This window comes from Athene cunicularia (genome assembly GCF_003259725.1).
Source record: "Athene cunicularia isolate RWA chromosome 1 unlocalized genomic scaffold, athCun1 chr1_part1, whole genome shotgun sequence".
NCBI lineage: Eukaryota > Metazoa > Chordata > Aves > Strigiformes > Strigidae > Athene > Athene cunicularia.
In genome coordinates this window covers 125,804,442-125,821,918 of record NW_020799091.1, presented here as the reverse complement: position 1 = coordinate 125,821,918, position 17,477 = coordinate 125,804,442, and the positions used below count along the sequence as shown (strand labels likewise).

At 43.7% G+C, this 17,477-nt stretch overlaps 1 protein-coding gene across 2 annotated transcripts; it reads right to left on the bottom strand.

The window, feature by feature from the left end:
* Positions 1-13,028: 13,028 nt before the first annotated feature.
* Positions 13,029-17,238, bottom strand: TENT5C (terminal nucleotidyltransferase 5C). Of its 2 annotated transcripts, none has more exons than XM_026849149.1 (2): positions 17,196-17,238; positions 13,029-14,798 (listed from the first exon to the last, which is right to left on the bottom strand). In XM_026849149.1, the coding sequence occupies exon 2, from the start codon at positions 14,769-14,771 to the stop codon at positions 13,599-13,601; it is 1,173 nt and encodes a 390-aa protein (XP_026704950.1). In that variant the 5' UTR covers positions 14,772-14,798; positions 17,196-17,238; the 3' UTR covers positions 13,029-13,598. The 2 variants fall into 2 exon arrangements, with proteins under 2 accessions (XP_026704950.1, XP_026704960.1); XM_026849159.1 differs by lacking the exon at positions 17,196-17,238 and adding an exon at positions 17,017-17,108.
* Between the last annotated feature and the right edge of the window lie 239 nt (positions 17,239-17,477).

The following is a 17,477-nucleotide window of genomic DNA, read 5'->3' as shown; positions in this document are numbered from 1 at the left end:
ATCCCCTCTTACAAATTGGAATAGAGGCTGTATGTTTTCATTCTCCTGGAATTTACCCAGTACTTCAAGATTTAACATTAGTATCAGCAGACCAGAATGCTCTCCAACAAACTCCTCTCACAAGTTGCTGTTTTCTAATAATTTTCCCCTATTGTTAATGGGCTTAAGAGTAGTTTGTCATCTAAGCAGAACACCCTCCCTTCCAAACATTCATCAGAAAAAATTATTCCATCTTTTGGAATCTTTATTAGCAGACTTCCAAAAAACAAAAGGGTATATGCCCTTAGCACAGTAAGTTTTGTTCCAAAATTAAACATCTTCCTATTATCTTTAAGGAAAATATAGGTGGTGTTCAGCATCCCCTCCCTACAGTTTTTTGTACTTCAGAAGTCTAATTTACACCAAATGCTAACTGTTACCACCTTTTCCCCCATACCAAATATCCTGCATATCTGCTTCTACTTGCTGCCTTCATTGCAATTCTGTACAATGGCTTTTAGCTAAAACTATCATCTCTCTTGAGCACGGATATATAGAACTTTGGCTATCTAACACAGTCTTTCTAAAGATTTTCTCCCATTTGAAAATTTATTTTTTCTCCACAGAGGTTTTTTCCTATCTTTCTTACTCAGAATGTCCTCCTGTTGGGATATTAGGCTTTTAGAGACACATCACAACATAAACCACCAGCAGGAACACCCTGTTTCACATTCTAAAAGCTATTGCTTGGATAGTCCAAGACCAGTTTCCAGACCCCTGAACTCCTCCTGCCTGAACCAGTCTCATCTGTATGGTCACCAGCTGCTTCTCAGAGCTGACTGGTTTTCTCCTGCTGGCTCCTAAATGTTTTGGTGCAATTTTGGAATCAGTTTCACTTGGAAACAGGGGAGTCCTTGAAGTCTGTGGGGCTGACAATGACTTCACCCAACTGTGGACCAAAGATAATTGGAGAAAAATGGTTAAACATGCTCAAACAATGTTAATTGATAAAGCTCTGGTCTCTGAGTCAGACTTTTCTCCTGAACTGCCTGCCCTTGCCATTACAGCAGGACTTCCTGGCACAGACGTGGAAAAAACAAGCTGAGACCTGGACAGGCTGGAGCAATGGGCTGAGGCCAAATGTAGGAGTTTCAATAACGCCAAATGTCGGGTGCTGAACTTGGGCCACAACAACCCCCAGCAGTGCTACAGGCTTGGGGAGGAGTGGCTGGAGAGCTGCCAGTCAGAGAGGGACCTAGGAGGTGATTGACAGCCGCCTGAACAGGAGCCAGCAGTGTGCCCAGGTGGCCAAGAAGGCCAATGGCATCCTGGCTTGTGTCAGCAATAGCGTGGCCAGCAGGGACAGGGAAGGGATCTGACCCCTGTGCTCGGCACTGCTGAGGCCACACCTCAATTCCTGGGTTCAGTTTTGGGCCCCTCACCCCAAAAAGGCCATTGAATGACTCGAGCGTGTCCAGAGAAGGGCAACGGAGCTGGTGCAGGGTCTGGAGCACAGGTCTGATGGGGAGCGGCTGAGGGAACTGGGGGGTTTTAGTCTGGAGAAGAGGAGGCTGAGGGGAGACCTCATGGCCCTCTACAGCTCCCTGAAAGGAGGGTGCAGAGAGGGGGGATAAGTCTCTTTAATGAATTTACAAGCTATAGGACAAGAGGGAATGGCCTCAAGTTGTGCTAGTGAAGGTTTAGACTGGCTCTTAGGAAGTATTTCTTTGCAGAAGGGGTTGTTGGGCGTTGGAATGGGCTGCCCAGGGCAGGGGGGGAGTCCCCATCCCTGGATGGGTTGAAGAGTCGGGTTGACCCAGTGCTGAGGGATCTGGTGGAGTTGGGAATGGTCAGTGTGAGGTTCATGGTTGGACTGGAGGAGCTTCAAGGTCTTTTCCAACTGAGATGATTCTATTATTCTATGATTCTATGAGACAAGGGGGTCACTCAGCTTTAGGAGAGAGTGGAAGACAGATGATGCAAAGACTTCTCTTAGCTGCAGGAGACGTTTCCACCCTGCTCCCTTCAGACCTTCAGCTGGGAGAGTTGCTAACACACGGCATGGCAAGCAGCGGAAAAGGAGACTTGAGGAACCTGCAAGAACACACCCACATTGTCATCACAAAACCAGAGTCACAAGAAAGGAAAAATTCCTCCAGTGGGCTTGGAAGACAATTATTGGTATTTTTGTCTGCTTTCCAGCAGTTTGGGATAAGAGCATTCTTGACCCTTTTCAGATATCTGTGGTGTAGGTATCTGAGCCACTTGTTCCAGGATTTGTTCATAGTTGCTGGAGAGACACGGAGATTTTTAGAGCCCAGTGATCTCACACTACAACATGGTTTGTCAGGAGAGAGGACAGGGTTAAACAAAGGTTTCCAAAATGTACTCCCAACAAACGGTGTGTGCACAGAAACACTCACATTCTCACAGCTTGTTCTGCTATGCCTGACATGACAAATAACAGCTTTTCTCCTCCCCAAACCTCATGCTCCGACACCTCATTGACCTCAGCCAGCACCTGGTGCACCAGCCCCTTGTAGAAGCAACTCTGTGAAAATTAACCAGAGGCTGAGTTTGGACCGCAGCTAAACCAAATCCAAAGTGTCAATGAACAAAAAAGCACCAGAGAGGTTTTGCAGCCAGGCACCACAACCACTGGCTGCATCGTCTCAGAGTAACCCGCCCAGCACAGGACTCAACGCTGTGTGAAATGCTGTAAGCAACTTATTTTAGGTGGCCATACCTCAGGAACCCTCAGCCAAAATAAACCCCTAGGCTTGCTCCAATGCCTATTTTTTAAGAAAAAAAAAAAATATAAATGATCTTTCATGAAAGAAAAATGCTGCTGTCAGCCTGTGCAACATTTCACTGTGACTTTTTAAAGAAAAAATTCTTTTCACTCTGTAGCATAGGAGATAAAACATTAGCCTGAATAACAGTCATACCTACATTTTGCTGTCCTTATCACCCATGACAGGAACCTCTAGGTAATATCTGGGAGCCAGGCTACAACTGGCACTTACCCGAAGAAAAATTACAACTGCAAATATATAATGAAAGTAAGATTTTAGCTCTTAAAAAGTATTTTCAGTAATAAGGGTCCTCTGAACATTAAACCCAGCTCTTTAGGTGTTTGTTTACAATTTTTATACAATATTAACACCTTATTTTCTTGAGCTCTCTAACTCTGTACTGTGAGAATGAAGATTTAGTTCAAATCTAGGTAATCTGCCAGCACTCCGGCATGTCTGGATTCTCAAGAATCCATTGCTACGGAAATAAAAAGGAAATTAAACCACTGGAAAAAATAAAAAAAGTATGTTAGGTTGCTATGGAGCCTGATTAAATTTGGAGGTACAGTTTAACTTGCCGCTTAATTGACATCACTTAGAGGTAAGATTTAACTTGATGCTTAATTCATATCATTATGCAGTGAATACAGCAGGAGACTGAAGGGCCCCATGCTGCTGCTTGGCACTCAGCAGTGCCCCGGGGTCCTCTCTGAAATGGCCCATGCACCGAAATGTCTCCTCAAGGTGCAGAGCAGGCACTGCCAGCCTCCAGACAGCTCTGGCCAGCTGAACCTTAAATGTCTTTCCTCAGTTTTCTCAGTCCTCTGATGTAATTTTTTTAGAAGTAGTGTCACTTCAGTGGGTATAAAATGTAGCCATTTAGGTCAGACTGCTTCAAACAGTTTCGTGAGCCACTGCTATTACACTGCAGCCTATTTGTGCTGTATTACAATGTAATATATATAGCAATGAACAGCCTCCTCTGAGATGGTCCCTCTTACAAATTAAACATTGTTTGCAATCTGTCAAGCATGCATGCCTGTATCAACAAAGAAAGCAGGTTTAAGTTGTTTTTTTCCTGAAGTTTTTCTCTTATTCAAGTACAGACACTGGTGTATATATATATGCATTATAACAGTAGTACCACTACTTTTCCATGAAGTCTGGGATCTGGAGGTTTTGTTGGCCACAGACAAACTCTCTGACAATGACATGGTGTTATAGTGCTGCAAGTCAGTCAAAGGATCCCTGAGATGAACCGTAGCCCCTTTCATAACTCATCTATTCCTTACTAGCAGTAAGTACAATCAGTAATCCAATAGTAAGCGCCTTCAGTAAGCACCTTCAAAGTAAAAGCTGCTATTCTCAAACTGTCATATCTTCACAAGCCATTTTACAGTTAAAGACAAGACCACTTCTGTCAAACATTGCTAGTTAATGAACTCTTATTTATGAAAGAAATTTCCTTTTTTTAACTAAGTCCATGTTTGCAGCTGATACTTGAACTAAAACAAAAATTCAAGTTCTGGTCAACTGAAACTCCTGACTGTAGCTGCAATTATACCCATACAGCAACTTTTTATTTCTAACCAGACAACAAAAATCTGGCTGAGAGTCCCAAAGGCCAGAGTTCACACCGTAACTGCTGAGGAGAGACATGTGTGTAACAGACAATAACAGAACAGCACATTTACGCCCCTGATTTTATATTGCAATTGAGTATTGCAAAAACCTACAAATTACACATACAGGGCATCTAAAACATGGGTGCAACACAGCCTCTCTGCAAGTCCTGCTGGCATACTACTGCACTTTTAAGTTGGGCATGCCTGTGAGAAGATGGTACACCTCTACTTCAAAACTGTGGTTACCCAGTTCATCTGTGTGATCTTCAAACACCCACATCCTTCTATTTGATTTCTGAAACATCCAAGTACTGTCCACCCCCCTTTCCCTTCCCACCTCATCAATAGGCAGGGCTTCCAAAATATCTACTCCCGGCCCTGCCAGCAAGTCCCTGTGTTACTTAAGTGTGCTGCTTCCCCTCTCCAGGGCTCATTTTTGGTCTGGGAAATGGTAGTAAGTAGGAATCGTCCTTCTATCAGAGGAGTGCTGCAAGAAAGAAGGTTAACCACCAATTTAAAGCATGCACATACTTAGCTGGAATATTACTCCACATTCAAAGTTCCCTCTGCTCCAAAACAGATGCTGGTTTTTTATGAGCAGAATTTCTCTGGAGTAACTCCATGAATTTGCTGCCAGAGGCTGAGCCTCACCCGCACGTGTTGCTCCCACCGATCAAACAGAGCTGTGGAAACCCAGCGCAGCCCAGCTGGGCAGCAGAACAGCCATAAGGCAGGAGCCCGAGTCACTCAGGTCTGCCAGGCTGTTAGCAAATCCCTCACAGCATTTGACAAACTCCTATTGGCGTCGAAAGGAATTTGGGCTCTCTTCCCCAAGGTAACTTTTACTTTCTCTCAGTCTGAAGAAAAGCTGCCCAGGAGGAGAAAGTGGAAGGGAGATTCAAGAGGTCCAGAGAGCTATATCAGTCCTGGCAATTAGTCAGGGCTACACAACATTTGGGGAGGCCCACATGAGCAGTAAAACGGACAGGCAGATGACTGTGATGACTAACAGATGTGATGGCAAGAGCAGAAACATGGAACTCTTTGCTTCAGTCGTATTGTGAACTCATGCCCCAGGGATACTTGTCACCAGAGCATTTTACAAGTGGGGGTGCAGAGAAGAGGACCGAGGAACTGTTGTGAAGCAGTGACAGAATATACACTTTCTTTGCTGCCTCTACCCTGTATTTGCAGAAGAAAAAAAAATACTCCCAAAATAACCTGTGTCCAGTAGCCTTGTGGATTTTGTGCTGATGCTAGCTTTAAACCACCTGCAGGTTTCAAAGTGCCCACAACAACCTTGTGTACCCTTCAGTATGCAAGAACACCCCATAACTGTGAGCGCTTCTGTCATCTCCAGGCACCATGCCACACTCAGGAAGGTAGTAAATAATGAAGCAGACGAGTTACTCTGTCCATCTACATTGTGACTATTTGCCCGTGGGATTCAGACAAAATGTTTTTCTAATACCACCAAGTGCAAAATACAACATCTGGAAACCAGGAGCACAGATGTTGTTGATACCAGATGGGAGAGGCTGCCTCAAGAGGCAGGAGACGGACTTCGAAATCACCACAAATAACTGACTCGGCATGAGCATGCCATAATGTCACAGTAAAAACAGCGGGCACAGTTTGTGGACACAAGTATCAAGAGGTTGAGAAGCAATCTTAGCACTATGTATTATCCGTGGTGTGTAGAGTGCTGGGCTAGCAGCTGGTGCTTGGTCGTGAAATGCATAAGAACAGCAAAGTTCCAGAAGAAAAAGTTTCCAGCTTCTGAATCCAATATATACAACATAAAGCCTCAAGTTCTCATTTCCCGCAGTTCATCCAAGAGCTGAAAGGATTAGTGGATAGCACAAGACAGTCTGGGACTTTTCAGCCCTGTCATTAAGGATGCAGCAATCCACAGGTTGAAGGTGAAGTTCAAAGACCAATGTGGAAATGCAGATGAATTTCTCAGTAATGACCACAATCAAATAGCAGAACGGATTCTCCAAGTACACGATGAACTGTCACTATGGAGCACCTTTAGGGCAAGACTGAATAACTTGCCAGGAGGCACACAGAATAAGTTACTCAGATAAGCAATAGAAAGAGGGTGGAGAAGGGAATTGTTGCACGTGGACAGCCAATTCGGAAGCAAGAAGGGCCCAGCCTGTGGGTGTAATTCATCTGACACACATCCGACACACTCAAAAGACTTGCCTTGCTGCATGGGGAGAGTGACTGAATCAGAAGTCTCACACTTCAACCATTCTCTTGCAGAGGAGACAATTTTCCCTTCGCTTGAGGTGCAACCAGTATAATCCCTGGGTAGCATAAATTTCACCATTTTCTGAGGCAGATTTTCTCCCAGAACAGGCAGAATATAGTTAGCATATGTTTTAGGGGTGTGAGAGCACATGAACTGCCTGGTTATGTCAACCACATGCGAAAACACAGACTACAGCAAACCACGTAACATGAGAAGGGAAATTTTCCAGCTTTGACAGTGAGACCACCCTTGCAGCACAAATCAGCACTTGCCTGTTGGGAACACGCAGGGACAGGTTATTTCCCCAAAGCAGTTCAGGCCTTGGACATTTTTGGGGAGTCTCCTGAAACTAACGGGCAAGCTACCTACAGGGGTTTCTTGGTGACAAGAGGTTTTTGCTACAGGCCAGCTTCCCTGTGCTGTGTCTCGGCCAGACCTCCCCAAGGATTTGCACTTTTCCAAGTGGTGAGGTGGCACGGATTGCCCCCTGCTCTACTTATTGGTAGTGAAGACTCAGCACTGCATTTTGTGGGATCATCCAGCCTAGGCAACTAGTTCCTACTGGTTTACTAAACCACCCAGGCAAGAGCTGATGTGAGAACACTGGAGGATGTCTCAGAGCTCTCCTTAACATACATGTGAACGACCAGTTTAGGATCTAACAGCTGCTTTGCACACAGTTCTTGGCTAGAGTCTTTTTCCAGCATGATGACTCAACTCTTTCCTACTAGGAAAACTCCTAAGGTTTGGCAGGTTAACAGCTCCCTTCACCAGGCAGTCTTGCCTATAGGATATGGAGCTCATCTTTTTCCCGTTGAGAAGCAGAACAAGGAAGGAGGGAAGTGCATCTGCCAGAATAATGGCAATAATTTAAAGAACCAAATGTCTAATGCTTCTCACTCCCTCACAAGACTGAGCTTACCTTGCACAGCATGGCTAAGGCTGGGTTCTAGCCATACAACAGAACAGGACTCTTGTATTTTCACTAACCATACAACAGCAATAGAGCAAGAACATTTTTAGTTCTCTCAATTTTTACCATTATTGAAGTTCCTTATGGAACTGAAAGAGTACATATTGCCACATAGCTATTTTGCTGTTTCAGTATCAGACCCTGCAAATTTAAGTTTGGCATTCTAGAAACTTAAGGATGTTACCCAAAATAACTCTGCAGCTTTTATAAGGGAGATAAACTGAGGAGTTGAGGTAAGGGAGTTTCAGGTGACAAGCAGATGGTTTATGTTACCCAGCCACATCATCCGTTCTCCAGTTAAGTTCAGAAGGAAGCAATTACATCTTGAAAAGGGGCTACACAGGCTTCATGTAATCATCATTCATTCCACAGGATCACACCACTTCTGCTAATCTCCACATAAGTTTCAACTGCAGGTGTTACAAGGTCCTGAAGACTGGAATTTCTCCAGCATTATTTAGCTGAGAGGCTAGAGCTTGTCTGAGCTCTGGAGGGGATTAGAAGCAAGCTCACTTATTACAGTCCATTTATTTTTGATCCTAGAGCAAGAGTAGCAGCAAGTAGACTGCCACATACCCCTAACTCTTATTTAGCTTTCAGGGGTTCAACCCCATTGACCACCACTATGTAGAAGCATCAGCTCTTTGGACACAGAGTGAAAGCACAAAGACTTTCAACCTGTAAATACCTTGAAGAGCATTTGCTGACGCTCCCCTCGGCTCATGAGTTGATGTATGCAGGGGCCCCTGACTGGAAGCAGCATATAAACTGGAGTGCATCATAGAACAGACTGTCAGGCTCTAGCTCACACCAGACATCACCCAATAGGTGTAGGGCTGTGCCTCAATGTTTTAAAGTCGAGACCAGAAAATGGTCAGACAGGACAAAAATAGAAGCAGTCACTATAATGTGAGTGAAAGATGAATTGTGTCTCACTTAACCAATTAACCTTCAGTAAGCTGAGGTAGATGTGTACATTCATGAGGGGAAAAAAAAAAAAAAGTACTTGAATAACATCTAAAACCAAGCATCACTGTATATCCCATCACTACTTCTCCCCACAGTGTACTTTTACACATTGACCAATAAGTTCCACAAATACTCTGTCAGCACTATTTAGATGTAAGAATTACTCGAGGCAAGCAATGCTTAGCACGAGTTTATTTGCACAAGTATTTCAGAATCATTAAGGTCCAAACCCCAGTTTCCAAGAATGACAAGTGAACACCACAGTGCAGAACAGTAGACAAAGTTCTGTGACCAGTCTCACATTAGGGCTCATCATAAATCCAAATATCTCATTTTGCCAGCTTAAAAACAAAACAGACTCACTTCTTCCAGAGAGGTATGAGACAGATCTTCCAAAAGCTGACTTCTTTTAATAGTACATAATATAAGGGATAAACATAGAAAAAAAGCCTTCTAAATTTCAACAGAAAGTGCAATTTTAATAAGAAAGAGACAAGCCCAATCCAGACATTTCAGTGAGTGGCCTTCTCTTCCAATATGAGTGAGGAAAACCAGACTGCTCCAACCATTCCCCCCAAAGCTTCTAAAACTACAGCCCAGGATCCCATTTCATAACTAGTTTTATTGAAATTAAAGAACATATATGAAATACACTTCACAATATGTAACAAACGTTCGAGTAAGACTTAGATGCAAAGGCTAGAAATATTACTATCCATTTGGCTCTCCCAGTGCCCAAATTTGACCAAGTTGCCAGTGACTATGGTCAACTTATTGCTTATTCCTGTGCCTAACAAAGCACCTTGACTGAACAAGTTGAGTGAGAGGGATAGTGAACAAGCACCATCAGTACACAGACAGCTTAGAACTGAAGCAATTTGTCCAAGTTCTCTTCTAATAGGCCTTTTCCCAAGCATTCAGTCATAAGCAGAGGTCACTGTCAACATTAAGAGTTATTCTAGTGATCAGAAACCCACAAAGCCTGGGCACAAAACATACCAAATACTTAACCCCAGAACTCAATCCCAAAATACAGGTCTTTAAGTTTCAATAAAAAGCTTTAGGTATTCAGACTAGATTTAAATACTACCTACCGCTTTGTAGACAAGATTATTAATGTTAAAGTGTAAGAATCTTTGGAAAAATCATTACTCCAAAGCAAGCAGTAGTCTTCAACCTTCCGCTTAGTGATTGACTGAACTAGCTGAGGACAAACACAGCAACAATTAAATCTTGAGCTGAGGAAGCACAAAGCATGCTTTGCCTTACAACTTTTCAGAGCGACCGTGAATCAGCCTAGGGATTTTACCAAAGTGACTAAAATCTAGCCTACTACTCTGTCTCCTAGGTAGCATCTTTATAAAACTGAAAAAAATCTATTTTACAATGAAGAAGTCACACCAATAAACTGGAAGTCAAAGAGGACTTGGCAATAAATATTGACAATAGATGCTTAACCTCAGACTGGCTTAGCCCAGCAGAGCTTAAGTTACAGGAAGAAAACAGCTATTTTAGACCACACAGTCTAGTTGACTAGAAGCCTAGTCCTGAGGAATGATACACTGATACAAGACTTGCAGTCTAGTGTTACTGAAGCTTCGTTTTGATGCCACTGCCCCAAGGGAATGTGTTAGGGTAATAGTCTGGAGTACAGCAGTCTTTCTCTAACCTCCATTTGACACGCAAGTGAGCAACAGCAGATAGAGCAGGTCTGCAGAGGCATCATTAAGTACCAAAGGGAGACTGAATCAAGCCGACAGCCTAGACTTGGCCTTGGGTCATCATTTTTACCCGCTTTTACTTAGCACTCATGTTACTCCTTGCTCCAGAGGCCATCATAAACCTGAATTCAAACCAGCTAGCACACACCAAATTAAGCCACTGCCACGTGCAACAGCAGACTGTTAAAACAACTTGAAACAGAAAGGGGTAGACTGCTTGCACCACAGTGATGAATAGCTACCAAATATTCCAGCTTAACCTGCCAAACCAGGATTATTTTAAAGGCAATGAGATGAAGAGTGTCCCAGCAATCCCTTATACAGCAGGACCAATGCAGCAGGTAGCATGCAGCTTCAGGAGATGGTTTAACTATTCAAGAGCTTAACATCCAGGGTATATAACATTGATATTTTTATTATGCAAGAGCAACCTAAGAGCCAGGCAGGGAACGCAGCAGTCCTGCAAAGCTTAAACCCAGGAAGCCAGCTGCTTGGGGAGGAAGCATTCCACAGAACTTTCTTAGAAGCCTCAGCAACAGGTTACATGATCAAAAGCACAACACTTACAGCACAAAGCTTAAATTCTCTGTAGCTCTGTCTCAGTACAAACCCAGTAAAGCCTTCTTTCTAGCACTTTTCCAATAGATGTGCCTGACCTGATGTTCAGCAGCCAAGGTGTTCAAAGACTGGTAAAACATAAGTCTGTTTCAAGCTTGTGAGGAGGACTCCTTAGCACCTAACCATTGCTTCCACATGAGCTGATGCACTGGAAGTTTCTAAAGATTGGCCATGAGATCCCACAAGACAGATACACGAGTCTAAGCTATTTGCTATATGCAAATCAATGTCTCTCTAGGCAATGGTGTACTTCTGCAATGAGTATAGCTTCGGCTGGCTTTAAAAACAGATATTTAAGAGATGATAGCAATTACAAACTCCTAAGCAAAAGAATTCCTTCTTTCTAGTGATACTCTATACTAGGCCAGCTCTTGCATTGCATGCAGAAGTTATTCACACCTGGGTTTGCATCCTAGCAAAAAGCTTGCCCTAAGTTTAACACAAACAACAACACTGGTACCATATTAGTTTTTAAAAAGTCTTCCAAACAGTCAAAGTCTTAGGTGAGAGATGCCTTGTCTATAAGCTACATCAAGTCCAAGCCACAGTTCATGAAAAAGGCTGGGTTCACTTTCAAGTTTAGCTACTTTGGCTGACTACTCAGGAAGCCTTTAATGGAAAAAAAAAAACAAACCACAACAGAAAACACCAAATTATTTGTCTGTTTGTTAGTGACTGTTCAAAGAATTAAGCTAAAGCATGATTGGCTACAGTCTGCTTTTGAGACTGTATCGCTCCCTGCCTTCCTAAGCCAAGCAAAAAACTCTGAACAAGACTAAGCTCACTGCTTTACTGAGGCAGTCTTCATGAAGTAGTTATAAAGAGTGAGAGAACTTGCAATGTAACCAGAAGTTTTTGGTCCTGAGTGCTGCGTTGTTACTGTTCTCCACCTTGAACAGAAACCATACATTGGTGTTTCACCTGCTTTCCACTTGACCTTCTAAGCTTAAATCATTTGTTTGATCAGGCACTTTGGTCTCCCAAGCTTGCAGAGACAGCTAGAAGTAATAAAAAAGGTTTAGCAAACAAGTATTCTTAAACATTGCACCAGTACATATTAAATAGCTCTAAGATTTGCCTTTCTATTTCTCTGGTTAAGCAAACTCAAGATCATTTTCTATATGTGTTTTACTATTCAGTGAAAATCATCCAGTTCATAAAACCGTTTCCAATACAGCTATATACATAACTGGGGAATTCTTAACCTTCCCTATAAAACACAGGAGTTTCAAAGCAGCAAGTTCAGCACACACCCTTTAGGAAAGTCAGCCCCTTACACCTCCAAGGGAGTTCATACTCTTCCAGAGGCTATTCTGAAAACACGAGCAGACTTCCACCACATACAGTGCCTGCGGAGAGCTCTGCTTAGGGTTTATATACCTCTTCAAGTGCAGGTTAAGACCAGTAAAGGGGAAGAATTTGACTAACCACTCAAAACACCACCTTATACAGTGATCAGGTGATAAACCAGTAATCTCAACCCTTAAGTGGTGACAGAAAGACAAGCCTTCAGGACCTGCCCAAAGCTGTTCAAGAAATTCATTTTAGGAAGCACTTTATACTGTGGCAGGGGTGCACATCATCCTGCAACCTACAATGATTTAGGGATTTTTGGTGGTTTGTATTTTTGGTGTGGATTTTTGTGGTATTTTGGTTTGGGAGGTTTGAGGTTGGGTGTTTTTGTTTTGCTTTGGTTTTTTTTTTTTTCTTCCTGTGGACCTGTGAGGAAGAAAGTTGGGCCAAACCTCAGTGTAAGAACTGTGCTACTTTCCAGCTGTGCCAAAAATTGTTCTGAAAAGATGCAGTCAGAAAGGTTTTATCTTGAGTCTGGACTTCACAGTATTCTTCCATCCTAATTGTTCAAACTGTGGTTCCAATCATATTTAAGGCTTCAACTCCTTATTTCAAGGACTTTTCACATTAGCAAGTTTTAGATCATGTTTTGGTGCACATTTAGAGATGACTTCTTCCAAATTTTTGTACTCAAAAATTTAGCCAGCTTATGCTTTAGAGATAGACTAACTAATCCATCTTTAAATTCCAAGAAATTTATCTTGAACTTGAGGCAGGACCATATATCCCTAGGCCCTCTACAATACAGACAGTATCCATAGGGTTACCAGTTTTACACAGCCAGAAAGTAGAAGCAGCCCAAGTTCAACACAAGCCCACTCTTCCACAATTAGTTCAATAGAAAGTTGGCCAGAACTTGAACTGAGGAAGTGTAGAGTAATGAGGTTAGGCAATAGAAAGCAGAGTTTTGCTACTATCCCAGGAGTGGCTTCTGCTCTGCTCAAGACATTTTACAGTCCTTCCTCTATTAACTAACCTAGTTTACTGAATATTCCACTTAGATCCCATGTTAAGAGCCACTTCCAGAATTAGTACCAAGTTTCATAACTACTCCTCTTAACATTTAGCTACTGGTTTTCTTCTCCTAATGAAGAGGTAATAAGGCTTCTTGGCATTTGTAGAGATATACTGAGAGGTTCATAGCAGGTCACCTAGTTGCATATTCCTACTGCACACCAGGAAAAGGACAGTCCAACACAGTCACGTTTTCATCAAAAAACCTCCAACTGATAATTATTTGTCTGTATATACACTCAGCATCTGGGCCTCCAGTAGCCTCCACTCAAGAACGCTCAAGTGAGTCAATCAATTGCAAGGCAACCAAGTGGGGTAGGACTGGCTGTATGGCACAGGAACATTTGCAAGATAGTAGTTGCCGAAGTTTACGTCACTGACATAAGGTGCTGGCTGGTAGTAACAGGTAACATTAGTGGCATTAGGGATGATGTTTTGTTCTGCCAGTACTTTGAGAGCTAGCAGAGATATCAAATTGAGAGTCTGCCTTCGCTCATGTCCCATGAGACAGACCGTGCTCTCATTCACCACCCTGCGCAGAATCATGAGGTAGTCGTATTTCCTCCTTTCTTCTTTGGAGAAGTGGTTCTGGAGGTAGGTCTCTAGTTTGCGCTGCTGATCCAGGATGTCTGGGAAGTCTATGAAGAACCGGGAGCACATGTAGCGCTCTAAGGTTTTGATCTCATCCTTATCCATGGGCCTGAAGTCTCGTACCAAGAGGTTACTATACTTCAGGAGCCCACCACCTCGGATCTCCTCAGGATTTTTGGTAGCTATCAGCTTGTTCTGAAGGTGATCAAAAGCTGCTTCAAAGTCTCCATACATGCTCTCCCCGATCACAGTTGGATGGAAGTGCTCCGACATGGGGGTTTCTGAGTAGTCATAGTAAAAGAGCAGGGAGTCCAGTATGATTTGGAAGGAGTCCACACTGAACTCAAACTGTCGCCTTATACAGTCTACAAACTTCAGGTCCACATTCCTGCCATGTTTGTTGGAAAGTGATATTAAGCTCCAGCGGTCAGACTCTGTGTACACCTTGACTAGCTTCTGGATGTAGGCTTCTTTCAGTGTTACTGGGCTGATTTTTCGCTTGCTTACTCCTTCCGGCAAGAAATTCAGGAGGGACCGCAGCACCACATCTCGAACTAACTGAAACTCTGCCTCATTTGGAAGAGAAACTTGAAAAATGAGATCCAGGTCTTTGCATCCCAGCCCATTATCCTTGACCAGAATGTGACCAGCTGCAGAACCATTCAGGCGGACATCACGTACCACAATGCCTGCTTCAGTCAGTCTACTCCGAACAGTCTGAACAATGTCCTTCAGGGTTATCTTCAGCGTTGGGAAGTTACCTCGTCCGTGGATTGGAACCACCTCTGTAAGAACTTCATGCAGACGGCTGACCTGCTCCCAGTTCAGTATGCTGCACGACATGCGGTCTGCATTACTTCCTTTGCCTGCCATCTTCAGGTTTTTCTTCTCCAAAAGAAACTGCAGGGAAGTGGAATAAAAAAAAAAAAAGAAAAAGACAAGTCAGACTTTCTGTTCATGCTTCCTAGATACATCCTATGCTCCAAGTTTCCACCTGTGCACACAGTCATAAACTAGAAAGAAATAATTCTATGTAAAAATAATTATCAGGAAGTCTTTAACCTGAAACAATTGCTCAGCTTCTCTATTGGTGCAGGCACAAAATTTGAGTTGTCCTTGTCCTGCTTTTGGTGAGGTAGAATTAACTACTTTAGCAAAGCAACTTGTGTCAAAAAGAAACCATCAACGAAAAGGACACATAATCTTGACCTAAATTTAATACCACCTGCAGCACCAGCCGATGCCAGAGGAGTCATAAGCGCAAAGCACTTCTGAAAGTTAAGCTATGAACTTGTTTCATTATACATAAAGCTCAAACTGCTCTCTCCAGTTAACACAATGGAAGACACTCAGGTGTTAGTTTCAGAATTTTGAGATCCAGTCCACTGAAAGTGCTTTAATTATGCCAGATATGTATGAAGAGGAAAAAATCATGTAAGTTTTTCCTTTCTTAACCATCAAGCATCTACCACTCATGGGCTAAGGGCCAAGTACAACTTGCTCCTGCAAGAATGTACAGCACTTCATCATCCTGAACAGAATTTCAGCTACAAAGTCAGGTAACACAACTATACAATTTGCGCTCCAGTCTTTGTAGGCAACTCTGTTCTTCAGACACACTGCATAATCAAATTACCTTTCTGGAAATATTCATGCTTGCCCCAATCCAATCTTTTGCTCATTTGTGGAGGGCAAACAAGCTTTTAAGAGCTGGCATACACTCCGATGAGGTTAAGGCACACATAGTGTTGCACTTTAACACTACAGATTTAAGAACCTCACTGACCAGACATGGGTCACAGCCTCATCTGAACTTCTCCACTTTAAGGAGTCTTGTCACAGTTGACCAGATCATTCTCTTGAGCTCAAGTGGCTTGTGTTTTGAAGTATGCAGATGCTTACATATGTTCCACAGTCATGCAACTCCAACTGGTATTAATACACTCTTTTCTTTTTAAGTGTTCCAGGTTTCTATTGCGGCCAGGTGCTTCCTGACAGCTACAGACTAATTCAGGCCTCACCTTATTCTGCCCCAAGTACTTGTGAAGACTGCAGCTGCCAAGGTCAGACTTTAGTTAACTCCTGCCTACCAAGTATTGCTTAAAACCCAACCATACAGTTTCCTAACATGCACCAACATAGTGCACGGAACACCTTTTAAGCAAGATCCAAAGAGCAACTACTGCCATTTCATGCCTGTCCTCTCCCAGCTTTTAATTTTTGAGCAGCTTATTTGACCTGACACCTCCTCTACAGGAGAGAGTCAAATCCCAGGTAAAATATACAGTAAAAATGCTCACAGAGAAGCAATTTCTGTCCTTGAGCATGAGCTGCTGCACTACAAGCTCTGCTGCTGTGGGTCACATCAGCTCCAGCAGGCACAAAACCAACCTGTGATTCTCAAAATGATTAGTCTAGGACAAATCAAGGGGTTCTTCAAACTCAAACCTTTAAGGCTGCAACGCGGCATAAACCCAGAGGCATCAAGCCTGCCAGCAGTTGCCCTCGGGCACTTCAAACACATTAGAGTACATTTTCATCTTAAACCCACTGTATTTTCATTAAATTCTCCAGATCACTAAAGAACACAAAAGTGTTCCATGACTTCTAGCTTGAGCTGCAAGTGCTTTCAACTACTACCTCTGAAAGCGTTCCCTCACCTCCTTCCTGTCCGTAGCCGCCTCAGCAACCAAGACAACACAGACAGCCCACCTAGGGACTAGAAAGGACCGAGAGCAGTGTTTCCCAACCACCACATACACCCCGTTCCGCTTGGTGATCCTCACCTAGGAGAGCAACGCATGCTGCTGCCCTTGTGGGGGGAGGATGAAGGATTGCGTTTCTAGCTCAGTGGAGAGCTTAACTCTCAGGCTGTCAACCTATGCAGCCTCCCAGCCCCAAATCATTCACGTGTTTGCCTACTCGGCAAGATTTATGTCAGTGACAACAGGATCTTAGGGACTTTAACATATTTGGATACTCGCAGTTTGCATGTCTCTTGTTTCACCAGCAGCATTTTCCATCACAAGACCACCCAACACCTGAAAATGCTCATTCGCTGGGGGGGGGGGGAGGAGGAGAGGAACCAACTCTGAAGCTAAGACAGGCACTATCTTACCAAGTGTAAAGAGTTACTGTAGCTTCACTCGGATGCAAACCTCAAATCAGAGGCACAGGAGAGAGGACAACACACCTTCACCTTTGTCATCATGAACTACATTACTTCAGGGCAGCAGATTTCCCCCCTGAACGAGATACAACTTGACACAACCCCTGAAAACCTTCAGGCGACCGTACCTCCGCCGAGCAGCACCCCTGTGACACTACAGCGTTACAAGTCCCCTCCACACTCCAGCGGCACTGCAGGCGAGGGGGGGGGAAGGTTGAGCTCCTTTTGCAAGACGTTTTCTCCCGAGCGGAGACATGAGCGGGGTCCCCCGCACCTCGCACCCCTCAGCGGGCCGCTCCCCCCACGGGCCGTGCCCGCTCTCACCCGGGGCACGCGGAGCGTACCGCTAAACCCTTACTGAAAAGGCGCTACCGAGCGCTCGCCGGCAGGAGATGCCCTGTCTCTTATAC